At 33.1% G+C, this 18,122-nt stretch overlaps 1 protein-coding gene across 1 annotated transcript in view; it reads left to right on the top strand.

Moving 5' to 3' along the window:
• LRRIQ1 (leucine rich repeats and IQ motif containing 1) overlaps positions 1–18,122 on the top strand; it is a 101,707-nt gene that overhangs the window by 10,567 nt on the left and 73,018 nt on the right. The window contains exons 7-12 of the mRNA XM_070947349.1: positions 383–457; positions 3,180–4,580; positions 5,140–5,292; positions 7,414–7,564; positions 12,412–12,605; positions 13,741–13,868. Of these exons, the coding sequence (XP_070803450.1) occupies positions 383–457; positions 3,180–4,580; positions 5,140–5,292; positions 7,414–7,564; positions 12,412–12,605; positions 13,741–13,868 (2,102 nt within the window). The remainder of the gene's footprint in view (positions 1–382; positions 458–3,179; positions 4,581–5,139; positions 5,293–7,413; positions 7,565–12,411; positions 12,606–13,740; positions 13,869–18,122) is intronic.

The following is an 18,122-nucleotide window of genomic DNA, read 5'->3' on the forward strand; positions in this document are numbered from 1 at the left end:
ATTAGCCTGGATTGCAAAATCTATTTCTATTTATAGCATTATAAGTGCATAAGTGCACCAGCGTGCCATACCTACTGTCCCTGCCCTAATATTCCTTTTTACTTACTCTTTTCATGTATTCAAATTATAGATATAATCCTATAAAAGGATTGAGAAGAAATTAAATATATATATTATTCTTTTCACTAAATATAATCCTGATATTTCAATATGATTTTGGTATGGGAAAAAGGGGAAATGTTATTTTTCTTCTCTTGAAATCAATGGAAATAAAAATATTCCACTATAATGGGACCGCATAATATATTGATTCCAGAGAATAATTAAATCCCAATATTACCATAATTAAAATAATGGCAACAAAAGTCTATATTCTGTACAGAAACAACAAACTGTGATGGAAGAGGAACTGCTGAAGGAAGAACAGATTTGGAAAGAACAACTGAAAGAACATGAGGTAATTTAGATTCAGGAATGTTCCCAATTACTTATATGGGACATGCATCCCTACAATCTGCATGGTTTGGCTTATAGGTTGTGCTAAAATCAAACTTTGAATGATTTGGAAGATTAAAACATATAATGAACGTATAGACTCCATCCTTCTTGCATGCTTCCTTTCCTTGCTATTTGTATGATTCTCAGCAAATTGTAGTTTACTATTGTAAGAATATAGTAAACTGTGGTTTCTGCAAATCATAGGATAAATGGCAGACAGAATTTCAAATTCAAAGTAGAATCTGATTTGTAGGTATAATATGGTTTGGCGATGAACTGAAAATTTAAGGGTATAAATCAGAACATATTAGAAAAAGAATCTCCACATCTGTATTCTTTCATCCAAATTCTTTTAGGTTATAATTTGAAACCCTAAAATATTTAAAAATATTTCAGTATTTGAAAAAAGAAAGTAACATTTTCACTTTTATAAAAATATGAAGCTGATTCTTTTTTCACCTGGATATAAACCACTATACCATAGAAATTATTCTTAATGTTACAATTTTATGCATTTTCAACATGTTGCATGATAGTCTTGGAGAAGCTGTATCAGTGGCTGTTTGGTTAGCCTGAAGGTAATTTTTTTTAAAATTATGCTGCTACTCTCCCCTTCTCCATGAAAAACTGGGCTGAATTTAAAAAGGTAAGGTAAAGGCAGTGCTGAATTTCATTTATTAATCCCATTAAATCAAAAACCAAAGAAGAGTTGAAATCCAAATAAACAGTAAAGAATAGGGAAGAGGCAAGAACATAAAGTTAAAGTAAATGCTGATCATTTGCCACAGTTTCCTTTATACCATAAAATCACTGAGAAGCTGATAAAATCCTCCTAATATCAAGAATGATTTGTTTTTTTAGAAATAGTATTGGCCCAGTTATACATTTTGACTTTATTTTTTATCATTAATTAAATTTATATGCCCAACTCCTATTGACTCTAGGTGGTTTACAAATTGTTTAAAATATGAAATCTCATGAAAATTACAAGAAACCAAAGGTGGGGGAGAAATGGCAGAACAACAAACTGGGTAGAAATGAGAAAACAACCCAAGTTAAAAGTAGGCTTCAGTCAGCCCCACCGACAGCTTGGGTAAGAAGCCAGAACTTCAGGCCTCTTTGAAACACCACCAGTTTGGGGGCTGTTTGAATCTTGGGAGGAACACCATTCCAGAGGCAGATTCTGCTACAGAGAAGGTGCACTTCTGGGGTCCCAATAGATGTCTTGCCTAAATCAAGGAATTTGGAATATGCCAACTCTGCCAGATGAATCTACTGGAAAGATACTATGGGAGATAGGTGTTCCCTCAAGTAATCAGGCTCTATATGCCATGTAGGGCTTTATAGGTGACAACCAGCCCCTTGAATTGAACACTAACCCTAACCCAGAAGGAAATGTGGCAACTGAAACCTGCCCGTCATTGTTCACATGCTATTCTGGACCAGTTGGATCTTTTGGGTGTTGAGTGGAAAGTAAAAAATGCAATATAATATAAAATATTAATATAAATATTAATATTAATATAAAGCAATATAAAAGCTCTCCTGCACGAGCTGCACTGGCTCCCGGTGGTCTTCCGTGTGCACTTCAAGGTCTTGGTTACCACCTTTAGAGCGCTCCATGGCTTAGGATCTGGTTATTTACGGGACTGCCTGCTGCCACCAGTAGCATCCCACCGGCCGGTACGCTCTCATAGACGGGGGCTCCTCTGGGTGCCGTCGGCCAAACAATATCGACTGGCATGCCCCAGGGGGAGAGCCTTCTCTGTGGGGGCACCTACTATCTGGAATGAGTTCCCCCCGGAGATACAGAGGATCCCGGATCTACGCGCCTTCCACCGCACTCTCAAGACCTTTTTATTTCATCAGGCTGGCTTGGCCTAACTGTTTCCCTTTTTCCCCTTTTTAAAACATAAATTTTAATCTGCCATCTGGAACGAGCTCCCCCCGGAGATACGGAGGATCCAAGACTTACGCATCTTCCGCCGCGCCCTAAAAACATTTTTATTCCAACAGGCTGGTCTGGCCTAACTCTCTCTTTTAAATTGGCTTTTAAATTGGGTTTTAAATGTTTTTTAGATAAATTGGATGTTTTAATTTGTTTTCTGAGCCTAAATTATTTAATCTGTTTTTAATGGTTTTTTAACTTTTTTATGTCTTTGTATTTTATCTTGGCTGTTCACCGCCCTGAGTCTTTCGGGAGTAGGGCGGTATACAAATATGATAAATAAATAAATAAATAAATAAATAAATAAATAAATAAATAAATAAATAAATAAATAAATAAATAAATAAATAAATTTTTAATTTATTGGGGTGTTTTAAATCTGTCTTCAGCCAAATTGTTTAATTCAATTTTATTCAGTTTTAAATTTTGTATTTATGTTTTTTATCCTGTGGCTGTTCACCACCCTGAGTCCTTCGGCAGTAGGGCGGTATACAAATCAAATAAAACTAAAACTAAACTAAACTAATATTAGAATATAAATGGGAAACATGGAATATAAACAGAAAGTAATGGTTCCATATGAAATACATAGAAAACTCCGTTTTTTAATCTTCAAGAAACTAATGAGATTTGCAGATATGTAAATTCATTATAGAAATAGTGTTAATGTGTAGCTATCCAGCTTACAGTTGTGGTATTCCTTATAAAAGCATCTTGTCTTGTTGGAATACAGGAATTCATTATGAAATTACACACACAAATAGAAGAAGAAAAAAAGGCCTTTGAAGAACAGAAAGCAAAAGAAAGACAACAATTGTTGGAACAGCAGAATAATGCAGCTATAAAAATTCAGAGAACATTTAGAGCTTTCATGGTGTATAAAAGATTTGGTCCTGTCTTGAAAAAAAAGAAAGAAGAACGAGAAAAAGAAAGAGAAATGAAAGAAATGATGGAAAAAGAAATGAAAGAAAAGGAGGAAAGATGGAAAAGGTGGGCTTTAGAAAAAATGCAAGAAAAGAAGGAAGAAAAAAAGAGGAGAGAGGAGAAAGAGAAGAAAGAAAATGAAGAGAAGATGAGACGGCATGAAGAATATGAAAAAAAGAAAGATATAGTGCGACTTCAACGAGAATTAATTATTGGAGAATTGAAAAATGAAGAAAAAAACAAACTAGAATTTTTGACAGCAAAGAGTACTGAATCTCAAGATATAACTGAAGATACTGAACAAACTAAGAAACAGCAAGTAGTAGAAAAGGAAGTAGAAAACACAAATGAAAAAATCCAGAAAAGAGATGAACTTGAAAATGCAGCTAACCAAATAGAATCAGAAGAGGAAGGTAAAACCTTTGAAAATATAAAAGTAAAAAAGGAAAGGAGAGCTGCAATAATATTGGAACCCTCAAGTATAAATAAAGCTTTAGACATAACAAATAAAGAAAAAGAAACTAAAAAGTTAAAAGAACAAGAAGATAATAGTGACGCAAAAAAGCTAATTATGGAAAAGAAACATTTAAAACAAGCATCAGACCAAAAGTACAAGGAACAAAATGAACAAGAAACACATGAACAAAAGAATGATAAATTATGGAATGATATTGGAAGAAGTAAAGATGAAGAGTTAAAATCAGGAAGAGAAGAACATATTGAGATAAATAATGAAGAATCACTGGAGAATAATGTAAAAAATTCTTTAGAAACTGCAGAATGTCAGCAAGATAGCAACACAAATGCTTTTAGTTTTGAAACCAGTGCAATAGTTAATCAGGAAAGTATCATACACTACCTTCATGTTCAGTTAGATTCTGGGGACACTGGAAAAGTAGCCAGATCTTCTGCTTCAGAAAATAGTAAAGTAGATTTTGCTCCAAAAGAAATTCATGAGGAGGTTAATAATCAGTGGGCCAAAGGTGAGAACTCAAACAATTTCTTTGAACAACCACTTGTATCTGATTCTGTTGAAACTAAAAGACTGGCTTGGATGAAAATGTATAAATCTTGGTCCAGAGTTTATCAGGAACACCAGACGAAGAAAATGGTTGAAAGAAGCAAACCTCGGAAATGCTCATCTGACCAGATGCCTCCATTGAGTGCTACTATTATAATTCAGGCGGGTCCCTGGAGTTCTCTGCAACAGGTAAATCAATGCTAGAAATCTATCCAATGCCCTGTAAATACTATTAGTATTTATGTATAGTGACTTTTAAAAGTTGTTCTTCTAGTTGTTACCTGAAAGTTATGCAGGTTTTAATCTGCAGGAAGGCCCGCAATCCTCCATTTAATGTCCAGGAGAATTTCTTGCACTCAATAAAGAGCAGTTTTCAGTAAGCGGGGTCAGATTCCTATTTGATTGCAGTATAACCTAAACTGGCAAACAGCATGCTTTCATAGGAATATATTATTAACCATGTAGAAATGAGTGCCTGAATGAGTGATTAAAGATAGATTCCACAACTCAGGAGTGGGTAATATTCAGTTAGGCAGGCAACTGGCTTGGTATAAATGCAATTTCATGTGTTTTGAATAGCATTGTCTGTTTGATCCAGGTTAGAAATATTTTTTTCCACAAGAACTATTTTGAATTTTTCTTAGCTGTTGGTTAAGAAAACATGCTCAGCTATGTAGAATTGCCATTTTTATTGCTATCCAATTCAAATGTTATCAAAATGTATTTATTTCTTATTGGATACATATAGGTGACCACAGTTAACTTTCAAGATTTGCCTGGTTGCAGCCTGTCCACATTATCACAATGTGCAAGGCTTCAGTTTTTGAGCCTTAGACGCTGTGGATTGCTTGCCTTGGAAGGACTCAGTGACTGCAAGGATTTGAAATATATAGATGTAGAGGTACCATGTATTTTACTGTATGTCGAAGTGAACTATTTTAAGTTGTAGCCATCTCTTCCAACTATAGTGATTGAGTTGTAAATGTGATGTTTGCAGACTATAACTGGATTAAAATTAGTTTTTATTTTTTATATTTTTGTTTCATTTTAATATATATTTAAAAGTGCATCCAAGAAAAAGAAGAAAAATCAGAAATAAACAAAGAAAGGGGTGAAAAGAAATAAAAGAGATTTACAAGCTGCATAAAAATGAATAATAATGTTCAAAGAGTATATCAATTTATCAATTTAATACATTTTTCAGTATCAAATAAAAATGAGAAAGGCAGCCACAATAATAAAAATCATCACTCAGAATAAGTGAAAGAAGTTTTTTTCTAATTTGAGAAAGCTGTTCTTATAAAAAATCAGGAAAAAATTCTATTATTTTAAAGGTTTATGTTAAGAAAAAAATCAAATTTGGGGGTGCTTTAAGTCCATGCACAAAATTATCATCTGTAAATGGTTTCAGGGTAAAATGAAATTCGGTAGTATTTATGAATATAACTACTAATATTCCCAGAAATTATTTTTTTAAAACATGCTTTCGATATGCATAATTTGAGAAGCTGTAATGCTATCTAGTGTGCAGATCTCCCATTTTTTTTCAATATTTGAAGAGACTACAAGGCTCACTTTTCTATTAAACTTAGAAACTGAGAATTAGCTGTGACATCATGCTTTCTCATTCTCTATCCAAACAATTTCCCCTGAACTGGAGAACAATGTTGTATGTAATTCTGCTGATAAAAAAGTCAGAAATGTTCCCAAGCTTACTGTGAGAATCTTTATTTAAAACATTAATACTTCAGCCCAAAAGGGGGATTTATGTAAACATGACTTTACATCCTGCCTCCAATCATTAAATTATTCTTGTTGTCTGAACTGGAACAAATCAGTAATGCTTATTGCAGCATGCCTTAAAATACTGGCTGCTGGGAACAAGAGTGGAATGGGACTATGACTTCTACCAATTTGAAGTTCCCAAATGCACTGGATGCTGAATTGAATCAGCCTATGGCTCTAGAGAACGCTATCAGAGCGTCTAGTGAATTACATCTTGGAGGGAGTTTCTTTTTCAGATGGCAAAAGAATGGATTATCTTGTGGGCAGCGGAGAAAGAAATAATCCAGACGATTCCTCTGGTCATTCCTATGAAAAAAAAAAAAGCAATCAGACAGTGACTCAAAATGTAGCAATTTCTGTGTCATGTCACTTTCTCCCAGTGACATGACACAGAGCAAAGCTATTACTAAGAGGATAGAAAGAATGTTAAAGGCCATGCTCTATATGCTACTTTGATTTGATGTTTTATTATTTGAAAACTAGAGATGCATATTAAAAGTCAGGGTAATGGAACAGTGTAATTTTTATAGCTTAAATTGATCAGATGACAGAAGAATCCTATGAAGCATTTAAAATGTAATCGTTGTCCTATAATTCATAGCATTTTTTTTCAGAACTATTCTGAAAAACTATTCACAGTTCAGAATAGTTCAGAACTATTCACAGTTGCACAATAAAAACAAAAGTACTGTTCCAAATATTTTGCTACATTAAAGCCTACAGCAATCAAGATATGAATATATTTAAATACATTTGAAATGTGAAAATTATGACTGGAAACTTAGATATGTTTGCATCAGTGTTCTAATTTGAGAAGAATGTTTAACATGAAAGTAATTCAGTTCTGAATGACATACTACTATGTCTAAATATTTCTTTAAGATTATTACTATAATCAGCCTGATTTTAATGATATTTCATCTTTTTCATTATAAATTAGAAACTGTCATCCTAATTCCAAATGTTATTCAAGTGGGAGTCAATTCCAAGTACCAAGCCAGTTAGCAAAAGATGATATGGAAATAAATTACCGTATATATTTATAATATATAAATATATATTTATATAATATACTATATTATATACTATAAATATATAGTATATAAAAAATTATACTTAATTTAGTGAGACTTAATTCTGAGTAGATGCTCATGGGATTAAAACATAGAATACATTTTGTTTACCTTGAACTTGTTTTTATGTTTTTGATTTGCTTTGTTTCTCCCCCCCCAAATAGGAGAACAACATTCAGGTGATTAATTGTGAGAATCTAGAAAACCTCTGCATTCTCATTCTGAACAAAAATAATATTTCATCACTTCATGGTTTATATGGCTGCAGTAATCTCTTGAATCTTGAACTTTCCTATAATAAAATAACCCGAATTGGTAAGATACTAATTATAAATAATAGAGTTGCAACCTTTAGCATATTTAATTCATGTAAATATAAAATATTTTCTGTCTTAGGAAAAATTAATTCCTACTATTTGTTGAAATCTATTTTCTGTAGTATATCTTTTTTAAAAATACGTATGTGTTGAATAAGTAGGATTGATTTAACGATACTGAGTTCTCAAGTTTGGTTATGAATTTCTCCAAATTAATAATTTATTATGATGAAGGAAGAAGAGTTTGCATGTAATATTACAGGAAGTCATAGTAGTTTTGGTGGAGGGTCTCTATTCTGCCACATATATTTTGGATGTAGACTGTATGTTTGGTAGTTTAATAAACATAGCACACTTTGTTTGTAAGATCCGTTAAAGGCAAACAAAATATGGAAATTAGTTTGTTCACAGCTGCAGACAATTATTACTATTTAATATAGTATTTCACAACTATTTAATCAAGAAGAGAAGCAACCTAGAACTAAGGAGAAATTTCCTGATAGTTAGAACAATTAATCAATGGAACGATTTGCTTCCAGAAGTTATGGGTGCTCTAACACTAGAAGTTTTTAAGAAGAGACATTTGTCTGAGATGGTATAGGATTTACTGCCTGAGCAGGGGGTTGGACTAGAAGACTTCCAAGTCCCTTCCAACCCTGTTGTTCGGTTTGGTTTGGTTTGGTTTGGTTCGGTTCTTTCTTTAGAGTATATAGCTATGGACAAATTTAGATTTTAAATGGGACTTAATGTATTATCTACTGGGCATCTTATGATCCTTCAGATGGTAGAATTCAGCTTACAATATCCCTATTCCACTTGACTAGTGATTAGGAAATATACAAGATGAAATAATCAGCATTTGAAGCCAAGCAGTTGTTCACTTATGTTGCAAGAAGTTTTTTTTAAGAGCTAACCTGGCAAATATCTTCTTCAATTATTGTGTGCTATTCATCAATACAGTATGGAAAAGACCCAGAAACTACGTAGTTAAAGAAAAAATAGTTTTCAGTGTGACCACATAACTAATCCATTCCCTTATTCACATCAACTGTCTTAAATATTCAGGAGGAGAAGGGGGAGGGGGAGGGGGAGGAGGAGGAGGAGGAATTATTTTATTATTATGGTTGGTTGCACAGTCAGCTAGATATTTAGACTGGATTTGGCATTTTTATTCATCTACTGAGTTCTCCCCAAGGATCTCTGATAGGTAAATATTGTTATTTAGATTTATATTCTGCCTGACCTCCAACGACTGTGGCATTAACTGAAAGAAATTCCTGCTTGACAAGAGGTTACAAATGGTGATCACATGACCCTGGAACAGTGAAACGGTCGAAAATATATGCCAATTGTAAATTGCCCAAATTTTGAACATGTGACCATGGGGATTCTGCAATAGTTGTTAGTCTGAAAACCAGTCATAAGTTGCTTTTTCAGCACCATTATAACTTCGAATGATCACTAAATGAATGGTTGTAAGTCGAGAACTACCTATACATCCAGTGGTGGATTCAGCTGATTCGGGCTGGTTCGGATGAACTGGTTGTTAAATTGCTCCCCACCCCATAAGTGCAGGGAAGCCTACTAGGCCCAAAATGGGGCACGGGGGGTGCACCCCCCCCGTGGCCGATTTTTGCTCCCAGGAGGCTGCAGGGAGGCCTACTAGGCCCAAAACAGGGTGCAGTGCATCCCCCCTGTGGCCCATTTTTGCTCCCGGGGGCGTGCAGGAGGCCAAGTCCTACCTGTCACACCCCCTGGCCACACTCATCATGGCCACGCCCACTCAGCCAGTCATTAAGGCAGAGAACTGGTTGTTAAATTATTTGAATCTCACCACTGTGTATATCTGAATTGTTGGTGTAAATCTGTCAATGTAAATATGATCAGTCACAATTGGGACATTGTCTGTATCATCCCACAAAAATGAAAAAATCCACAGATAAATTAAATAAATATGCAACAGATATAAAATTCAGGCAAAGCATACACCACACATCTCATGCCAAACACCAAATAGAACAAACCTAACATGCATAACTGGAACATTTTTTCTTGATGCCATCTTATTGTGGATTATTCTTCTGAGATACTTAGCTATGGTTCAAAATGGACATTACGCCCCAGTGTCCACCTTTTATTTTAAAGTATGATTTTGTATCTCAATCAACAGAGACTCTTGAAAATAAGTTGTAAAAGACAGTGGTGTTTTGTGTTTTGTTTTTGCTTTATACATGCTAATCTTTGCATTAATCTTTAATTGCACTATTTTTAAGTTAAATACAACTTAAACAACAATAATTAAGGGCATAATGTCTGATAAGCAGTAAAGGAACTTTTTACTTCGCACAGGAATGCTCACACAAATACAGGTTGCAAATATGTTTAATTATTTATTTAAATCATTTATATGGCCACCCATCTCATAGCTATAACTCTGATTTCACAACATTATACAAACTATAAGAATATTTAACACAAATGCATTATGATTATACATAATTCAAGCAATAAGCTAGACAAATATGAGGTCTGAATGTATCTGTAAAAAAAACTTTTATATGAGAAAATTACATGTTCTGTAGTATGTGAAAGACAATAGAGTTCAATGGTTATAAAAAAAATTAGTCTTTACTGAGTATATTAATCTTGACAGTTAGATGCTTTTTACATTTAAAAATTTTAAACAGTCAATTCCATTTGCTATGATTTTGTTATTACTCATTTTAAAATGACATCGTTTTCTCAGCCCCAAAGCTTCTAATGAATGTTGGTGTTCATTAAATGTCAAAAATCAGAAATCCAAGATAAACCAAGAACGTGGACCAACTGAAATGTTGGAATCTATGTTGGAATCTGTCTTCAGTGCCAGTTCTGCTGTAAGGGATTTCTTGTTTTGGATAGGTTTCCTTAGGTAGAGTATCTGAAAGGTTAATATGAAAATGGCATAATACAAATTAATGTGTCTTGGCTATGAAGCCTACCCAGCCAACAGTGTAAAAGCCTCTTGTCCTGTCTGTATATATAATGAAAACACTGTGCTTATACATGAGAAGAGTCTGAATAAGAAAGTAGATTTTGAAGAAAATCAATTTGTTTTCTGTCTTCATCATCTGCTGCTTTGAGGAAGTCTGGTTGGTAGGCTGTGTGACTTACATTTCATGTTACACATAAATATATTGATCATTTTAAAAACATGGAATCACACAAAAATATGCTTGCATTCCACTTCTTTCATGTCTAAATCCAATAGAATTTCTCATAGTTATACAGTACTGGAAATTGTGAAGCTGTCACTTTAAAATAAGGCTTAATGTTTTAGTCAATCTAACTAATTCTTAGTGTTTCTTTTATTTCTAAATCCTCTGAAACAAAAGAGAGGACCTGAGAAAAGTGATAAAAATGTGATTGTTAAGAAAACCTATTTGTTCTGAAAAAGTTCTAAAGAAATCCATTTCTAAAGAAATGTGATGAATCTATCAACTGTACTTCAAATAAATTATTTTAAAAATAGCATAGATGTGAGAGTAGTGAATTTCTTCAAAATAACATTTTATTTGCTAATTTTCATCAGTACCAAAGATGATCAAGATTTTCCTTCTGAAGATCATCCCCAAAGGTTCCCTGTGCTGTTTATTGCAGAAAACAAATGTAATATGGTAGAAAGGAGCTTACCCACATAGCCCCTTTTAATGATTTTGAGAGGCAAATTTTATTTTGTGTTGGGGGGGGAATGAAAAGTTTTCCCTATGTCTTTTATTAATTATTTGTAACAATGTACAATCTTACTTAATTCGACCTTCATAATAACCCTTGAGGAATATCTATTTTGTGTAGAAATCCAAACCAATATGTTAGACTAGGAGGAAGATATTTGTTGTAATATCATCTCAGGAAGTGTCTGTGGAGATGCATTTGTATTTCCATTTTTTTTTCCCAAACTGGAAGTTCAGATGAAATAATTCAACATCCTTCCACCAAATCTAAATGACTGTTTTTGTTCTATTGTTATATTTTATGAATCCACTAGGTGGTGCTGGTTAGCTTCTGAAGCTATTTTCATTTCAGACAATTCAACAAGATATATGCAAATTTGGGGGATAAAATCAGAAGCACATCTAAAATTATGTCCTCATAAGTAAAGTAGTCAAGATTAAAATATACCAAAAAAATAATATTTTAGTTTTTAGCTTAAATAGTTTTTCTCTATTAAGAAAAGTCCTTGTTATTTTTATAGTGCAGCACAATCTTAGATAATGATACATATAAATGTATTATTGTATTAACGTTTAACATTTTTTCCCTCTTTCTTGGTTCAGCATTCAGGATCTATTATAAAATTCTTTTTTTCTATACATTATATTGTTTTGTGATATAATGACGGGTGATAGATTTCTTCCCATATAGTCAGACTCAGTCATCAAGTCTAATGTGATTAGGATGTACCTGTCTGGAAGGTTTATGCAGACAAAGTACAGATAACAAAAATCAAACTGATTTTCTTTACTGTTGTCAGTTTGGGTAAGTTTTAATCATGAAATGTGAAATAAGAATTTGTTGAAGGACAAAACATAAATGCTAAAGAAATGTATTTGTTTTTCATGAATAATATAGCGGTACATAATTTCAAAAATAGAAAATGAAATATATTGTGTACAGGCACTAAACTAATATTTCTGGTTTCAAGAGAATTTGAATAATAATTATAGTATGGAAGATAGATTTTTATTTTATAAGCATATTTTATAAAAATATTAAAACCAAATAGTATACCATTATAAATAAATTAATCAAATACAATTAATTTCAATATGTCATACAATATAATTTTTTGTTTTTTGTTTTTAGGAGGCTTGGAGACATTGAAAAAACTCCAGCGACTGGCTGTGGATCACAATCAATTGATCAGTACAAAAGGGCTCTCTGCTACTCCAACTCTGTTATATCTAGATTGTTCCTTTAATCATCTCACTCATATTGAAGGCATTGAAGATTGTGGTCTTCTTCAGATTCTGAAGTTACAAGGAAATAATCTCAATGAGGTAAAAACTTGATGTTCTATGGCAAAACTAAATAATTAAAGAAATGTGTATAGAAGTAAATCCAATAATGCCCGATCAAAAAGCACTCTTCCTTTATTTTTGGATAATAAATTTCATTTTAGATAAATTCCTTGTTCAGAAAAGAGGGCACCTTTTTCTTAATTTGAGGGTATTTTATTGTCTTGAAAAGGATTTGTACAATTTCATTTTCCAAGTAACATTTCATATTTTATATTTTACTTCAAAAGGAATCTATAATTTAGAATTCCATTTTATGTCATGATTTATATTACAGCAGCACTATTAAAAAAGTATGAGTGAATATCTGTGTTTGTTGACATAATGATGTAAGCAGACATGTGAGTAAAAAGAATTGAGGAAGATATATATTATAGACACAGTGACATAAATCTATAAAGAGAAACATGCACACACAAATACATGCACAGTACATGAATTATCATTTCACTAGCTACAGTTGCCAGAAGTACCTACTGACTTTTTAAAATACATGTTTGAGCATGTCATGAATTTCACAGCAAGCAAAAAGAAGCCTGAATAACAAATTGGCAATATGTTAATGTTCTTATATGCACTTCAGTGTGATAATTAAAATACAATTTCTGTTTTCGATTAAGTGTCAGAAGCATATCAGATAACTGAAAAAGTTATGAACGGGGCAAATATTTGAAGATAAGGAATATTCTCCTATGAGAGAGATGTGTAGTAGCTGGAAATTTGTATCTTGGAGAGAAGGAATTTCAGTGTTCGTATAGAAGTGATTCAGAATATTTAGTTCTTGCATCATACTGAAACTTGAAAATGTCTCTAAACTATGTTTGTAATAATTAAGGTAACTGGTCTACCTTTCTCTGGAATTTGATGTAAACAGTACAATGGTATTATAACGAAACACATTCCCGTTCCATCACTTCACCTTTATATTAGAGACTTAATCGAAACTATGAATTTGATAGCTTTTTGCTGTAATATTTGTATTTAGGATTACTGCCATAGTAACTGTAACTGATATACAATGGTTTGCATTAAGTAAATTAGTACATAAAGATTATTTATGGAGGAAAAAAATTCAGCTACTTTTGCATTGTTTTGTTAATTACTAATTTATATTTAGTTCCCCAAGTTGGAAAATCATGTTTTGCTAAGAGAATTATACTTGGAAGACAATAACATATCCAGATTGGGAAAATTTACTGACTACTGGCTGCCTTTGCTACAGATACTTTTCATCTCACAAAACAGGTAAAATTAACACATTTTATTGGCAGAAAGCAATTACAAAAAAAAAAGAGAGTAGTACCCTACATTTTTCTGCTAACTGCCAGCATGGTAATGCAAGTTATTGACATTTTAGCAGCCAGCTTTGAATGAAGTTACAAGCTTTTACTGTAAAAATTTCAAATTGTAGTGGGTTATGGGTCCACCCAAATCTTTTATTGTAGACTTAGAATCCTTAACACTGTAGTATTCAAAAATACATCTTGTCATGTACTGCATTTCAAAACAAATTAATGACACTGTACCTACTCTACATTCAATTGATTTTTGTAACTAAAAATCTATGATGGATTGATGGCATACAACTTCTGTCATTCTGTGAAAATTACAGCACAAATCTAAGATGTCTATTCAGAAAGAGATCCAATTATGTGAAATGTAGCTTACTTTCAAATAAATGTGCATAGGATTGAAGTAAATCAAATTGAATTCAAAAGAGTTTACTCTCAAACAGAATATGATTGCAGTTTGAGTCTCAAAAATCTTTGAAAGAGGCGGGTTCTACATAGCGATATTTTTTTTTATTATTATTTTTGTATTGAACATTATTGAATGCCTTTCTTATCTATTTTATTTTTTTCTGATCTGAACAAAACATCCTTTGAAGAAAAGAAGCAGATCCGGATGCATTTTTCTGACAGGGATATTTTCCAGATCTTCTTTTTCAGACTGTCTTTTAAAGTTGGAAATATAAAAGCTTGAGCCCAGGATCTTCGGGATATAAATTATATGCTGTACTACCAACCTATAGGCTGTCTTATATATATCAGTCCATGAAACTCTCTCATACCATCCCCCCTTTACCATTCTTTTTGATGCTCTGTGTTACAGTTGACAGCTGGTGAAGTACTTCCTGTTGTGTGGAAGGAAGCACTTTGTCATAATCACTGAGCAGATATCTGGCTGACATTTCTAGTAGCAAAAACTTCCCCTAAGTCTGCTTTATGTGTCAACATCTTTAACATAAATCATTTAGGCAAAAGTGAGAATGAGGACAAAATGAATAGCCATGACTGTAGATATAGCTAGAATGGATGACAGTATCAGCAAAATGCTGATTAAAGCAGTAAAAAAGTAATATCAGTAGCTGATATTTGTACTTGCCTTATCAATATGACTATGTTCTAAGCAGCTCCATATGCTTTTCTATGGCATAAGTGATTGGATGTTCTTTACAGAAAGGATTGAATGTAATGAAATAAGCTGTTGAAAGAAAAGCTGTTCCTTTGCTTTTATCCTACAGTTGTGGGATTTTTTTTTCTCAAGAGTGTGCATTGACTGTCTTTTCCTCTTTTGTTGATTGCAGGAAATCCTTATTAATGTTAGGATTGTGAATCCATATATTTTTTAAGATTAAAGATCCAAATAGAAAAGTCAAATTTGCAAGTGATTAATAAAAACAAGCCTTCATCTTTAGTTTAGGAAAAATGATTTTAAATGTTAATATGATTCCAAATAAAGTTTATTGATCATAATTCAACTGGTAATGCCTAAATATTTCTGGAAACATTGCTGACATTCCAAATATATTTTAAATGCAAACAATTGGACAATATACCCATTTGACTCACTATCATTGCTAGAACATTGAGAATTACTTGTAGAAACTATAAGAGGTGATTTTGCCCCAAATAGGTTCAAAAGTTTATGGTTCTGTTCACATACTATATTAAACTATGATCTATTTGTTTGTTTACTTGCTGGCCCCAAATACTGTACAAACTAATATTTGGGGCCAGCAAGTAAATTATCTTTTTGAATGGTACAGTTGATTCCAGTTCATTCTAAATTTGCAAGGGTGAAATAAGTAGGATTCTACTTAGATGTTAGTATATGTTTACAATACATAAATAAAAATTGCATATATCAATTTTTGTCAATAAAAACCAGAATCTTTTCATTGGAGTTTCTCAGTCATTGAGGATTGTCTGTGCAGATAATTAATTTAAGAACTTAATTCTTATCTTTCAGCATGCCATGTTTTTTAGCGTGCCATGTTTTTCAATTCTTTTGCATAATCGTGCTAAACGAAGCTTAGGGCTAAGAAATCAATTGGTCCTCAGAATTCTTATGAATAACATATTAGAATAATACATGTTAAATAGATGTACAATTTTATATTGTTTAAATTTATATTTGCAAGCTCCATTACTTTTGGCAATATGATAAAAAATGGTGTCACACCATCTTAATGTAGGTTCAACCTCTTTATATATGTTAATAATACCATGATAGATATATAAAGGAGGCATAATTTGCATCACAATGGCACCACACAGTGGTGGGTTGCCCCCAGTTCAGACCGATTCTATAGAATTGGTAGTAAAACCGGTGGGAGGCTCCGCCCACTGATCCTGATGTCATCAGAAGCTTCTGCACATGCGAAGCGACCACACACGTCCATCCCCGCTGAAAACCGGTAGTAAAGGTAAGTAGAACCTACCCCTGGCACCACACTGCTCTCATCATTTCCTTCCCTTGCCTCTGCAGACACCTGGACACTAGTTACCCATTTTTCAAAGTCCATATTTAATGATTGGCACTCTTATAGATTTTTTTTTATTGGATTCTATTACTTAAATTACTATTTCTTAGAGAAAGTAATATATAAACATATTAAATTAGCCTTGTTATCAGCTACTGAAACAGTATGTGTACAACTGCTGCTACCCCTTGGCTGAACCAGAATATATCCTGATCATTAACAGCTTACCATATAGCTGGTGCTTTGTGGCCTGCAGTTCTCAGAAGTTAGCATTTGTCGGGCAAGAGTAAATCCATCATACAGTGTATATTTCTATTGAGAATTTGGCAGATTTTCCAATGACATCAGTAGATGAAAAAATCTCATCTTGAATCCTGCTAATATTAGTTTTATTCAGAAATTAAGAAATTAATTCCTATGAAATAAAATTGAAGGCATTCAGTAGAGTCAGATAAGACTGATGTGGAATACGATAGCATTCTTTAAATATTATGAAATGTTGTAATACAGTAGGAGTGATTATATAAGAAGAAGAGAATAGAAGCAAAACCCTTTAGTAAAAAGTGCAAAGGACGAAGTTCAGGCTAGAATGTGAGAGGAAATTTCTGGCTATTGGCCAGTAGAACATGCTGCCACTTAAGCTGTGAGTTCTAGGCTTGCAAACACAAAGTGAATGGCCATTCTCTTTGTCATTGAGGCAAAAATGCTTTTTGAACTTTGGGTACTGTACAATGGATTTACATGAAAATAATTTTTATACAGACAAGTCAGCTGCTAACTTGCCATTTTGTTGTGAACGTTGTAAAATATGATTGTGTCGGTGAGAAGTGAATTGTGTTGTTATGTTTTCATTTTTTTTTAAACTCTTATGCACAAGGTACCTTCAGGGTAAAACAGTTGAGAAGGACTGTTTTAGTGGATCCTGTACTGAGCAGGGAGATGCCCAGAGGAAAAGTAAAATATTAGTAGGTGACCCTCCTGGCTATGACCTTGGCCATATCTATTTCCTGCTCAGCTGCATGTTGCAGTTTCTAATTGTGGCAACTTTTCCACTGGCACTGCCTATCTTCCTGGAGAAAGGAAATGCATTGTCCAAGCCTCCTCACCAGCTTGCAAAAGAGATGTGGCTTTCACAGCTATGTTTAATGGTTGCCTGGTTGAATGAAGAAGAGAAAGGTTTGCCATGTCTCTCCTCAGAGAATGGGGGATTACCTATTCACTACAAATTCCGAGGTCCCTTTTCTGATACTATAGTTCTATGCAATACCTGAAAAGTTATCAAAAGAAAGTCACAATCTGCTCTCTTTTATTCCGTATTCTATATAAAATATATATTTAAGTTACAGGACGGTTCATTCCGATTGAGTATTTGAGAAGAAGGGTCTTTATTTCAACATAAATCACTTAACCAGAGAGAAATGTTCAAGAAACGACAGCCTTCTACTGGGAATGCTGTTTGTTTCTATGAGGACAGAGTCAAAGGATATTGCAATTCTATAATTCTGCATCACACTAAAACTAAGTTCAGTGAGATTTATCTTCAACTTAGAAATTGGTCTAACATTGAAGCCTTAACCATGTGTGTATCTCTTAAAATTTGAACTAAAATATTCATCTGAATTGTTATATTACCCTACTGAATATTTTGCAAAATGTGTTAAGTGAAACACAAAATAAAATACATTTTAGTTCATTCCTTTTTGTAAAAGAAAAGTATGTTGCCTTTTAAATTT

The sequence above is a fragment of the Pituophis catenifer genome, unplaced genomic scaffold (assembly GCF_029215685.1).
Source record: "Pituophis catenifer annectens isolate HBS135680 unplaced genomic scaffold, rPitCat1.0.hap2 SCAF_7, whole genome shotgun sequence".
NCBI classification, from domain to species: Eukaryota; Metazoa; Chordata; class Lepidosauria; order Squamata; family Colubridae; genus Pituophis; species Pituophis catenifer.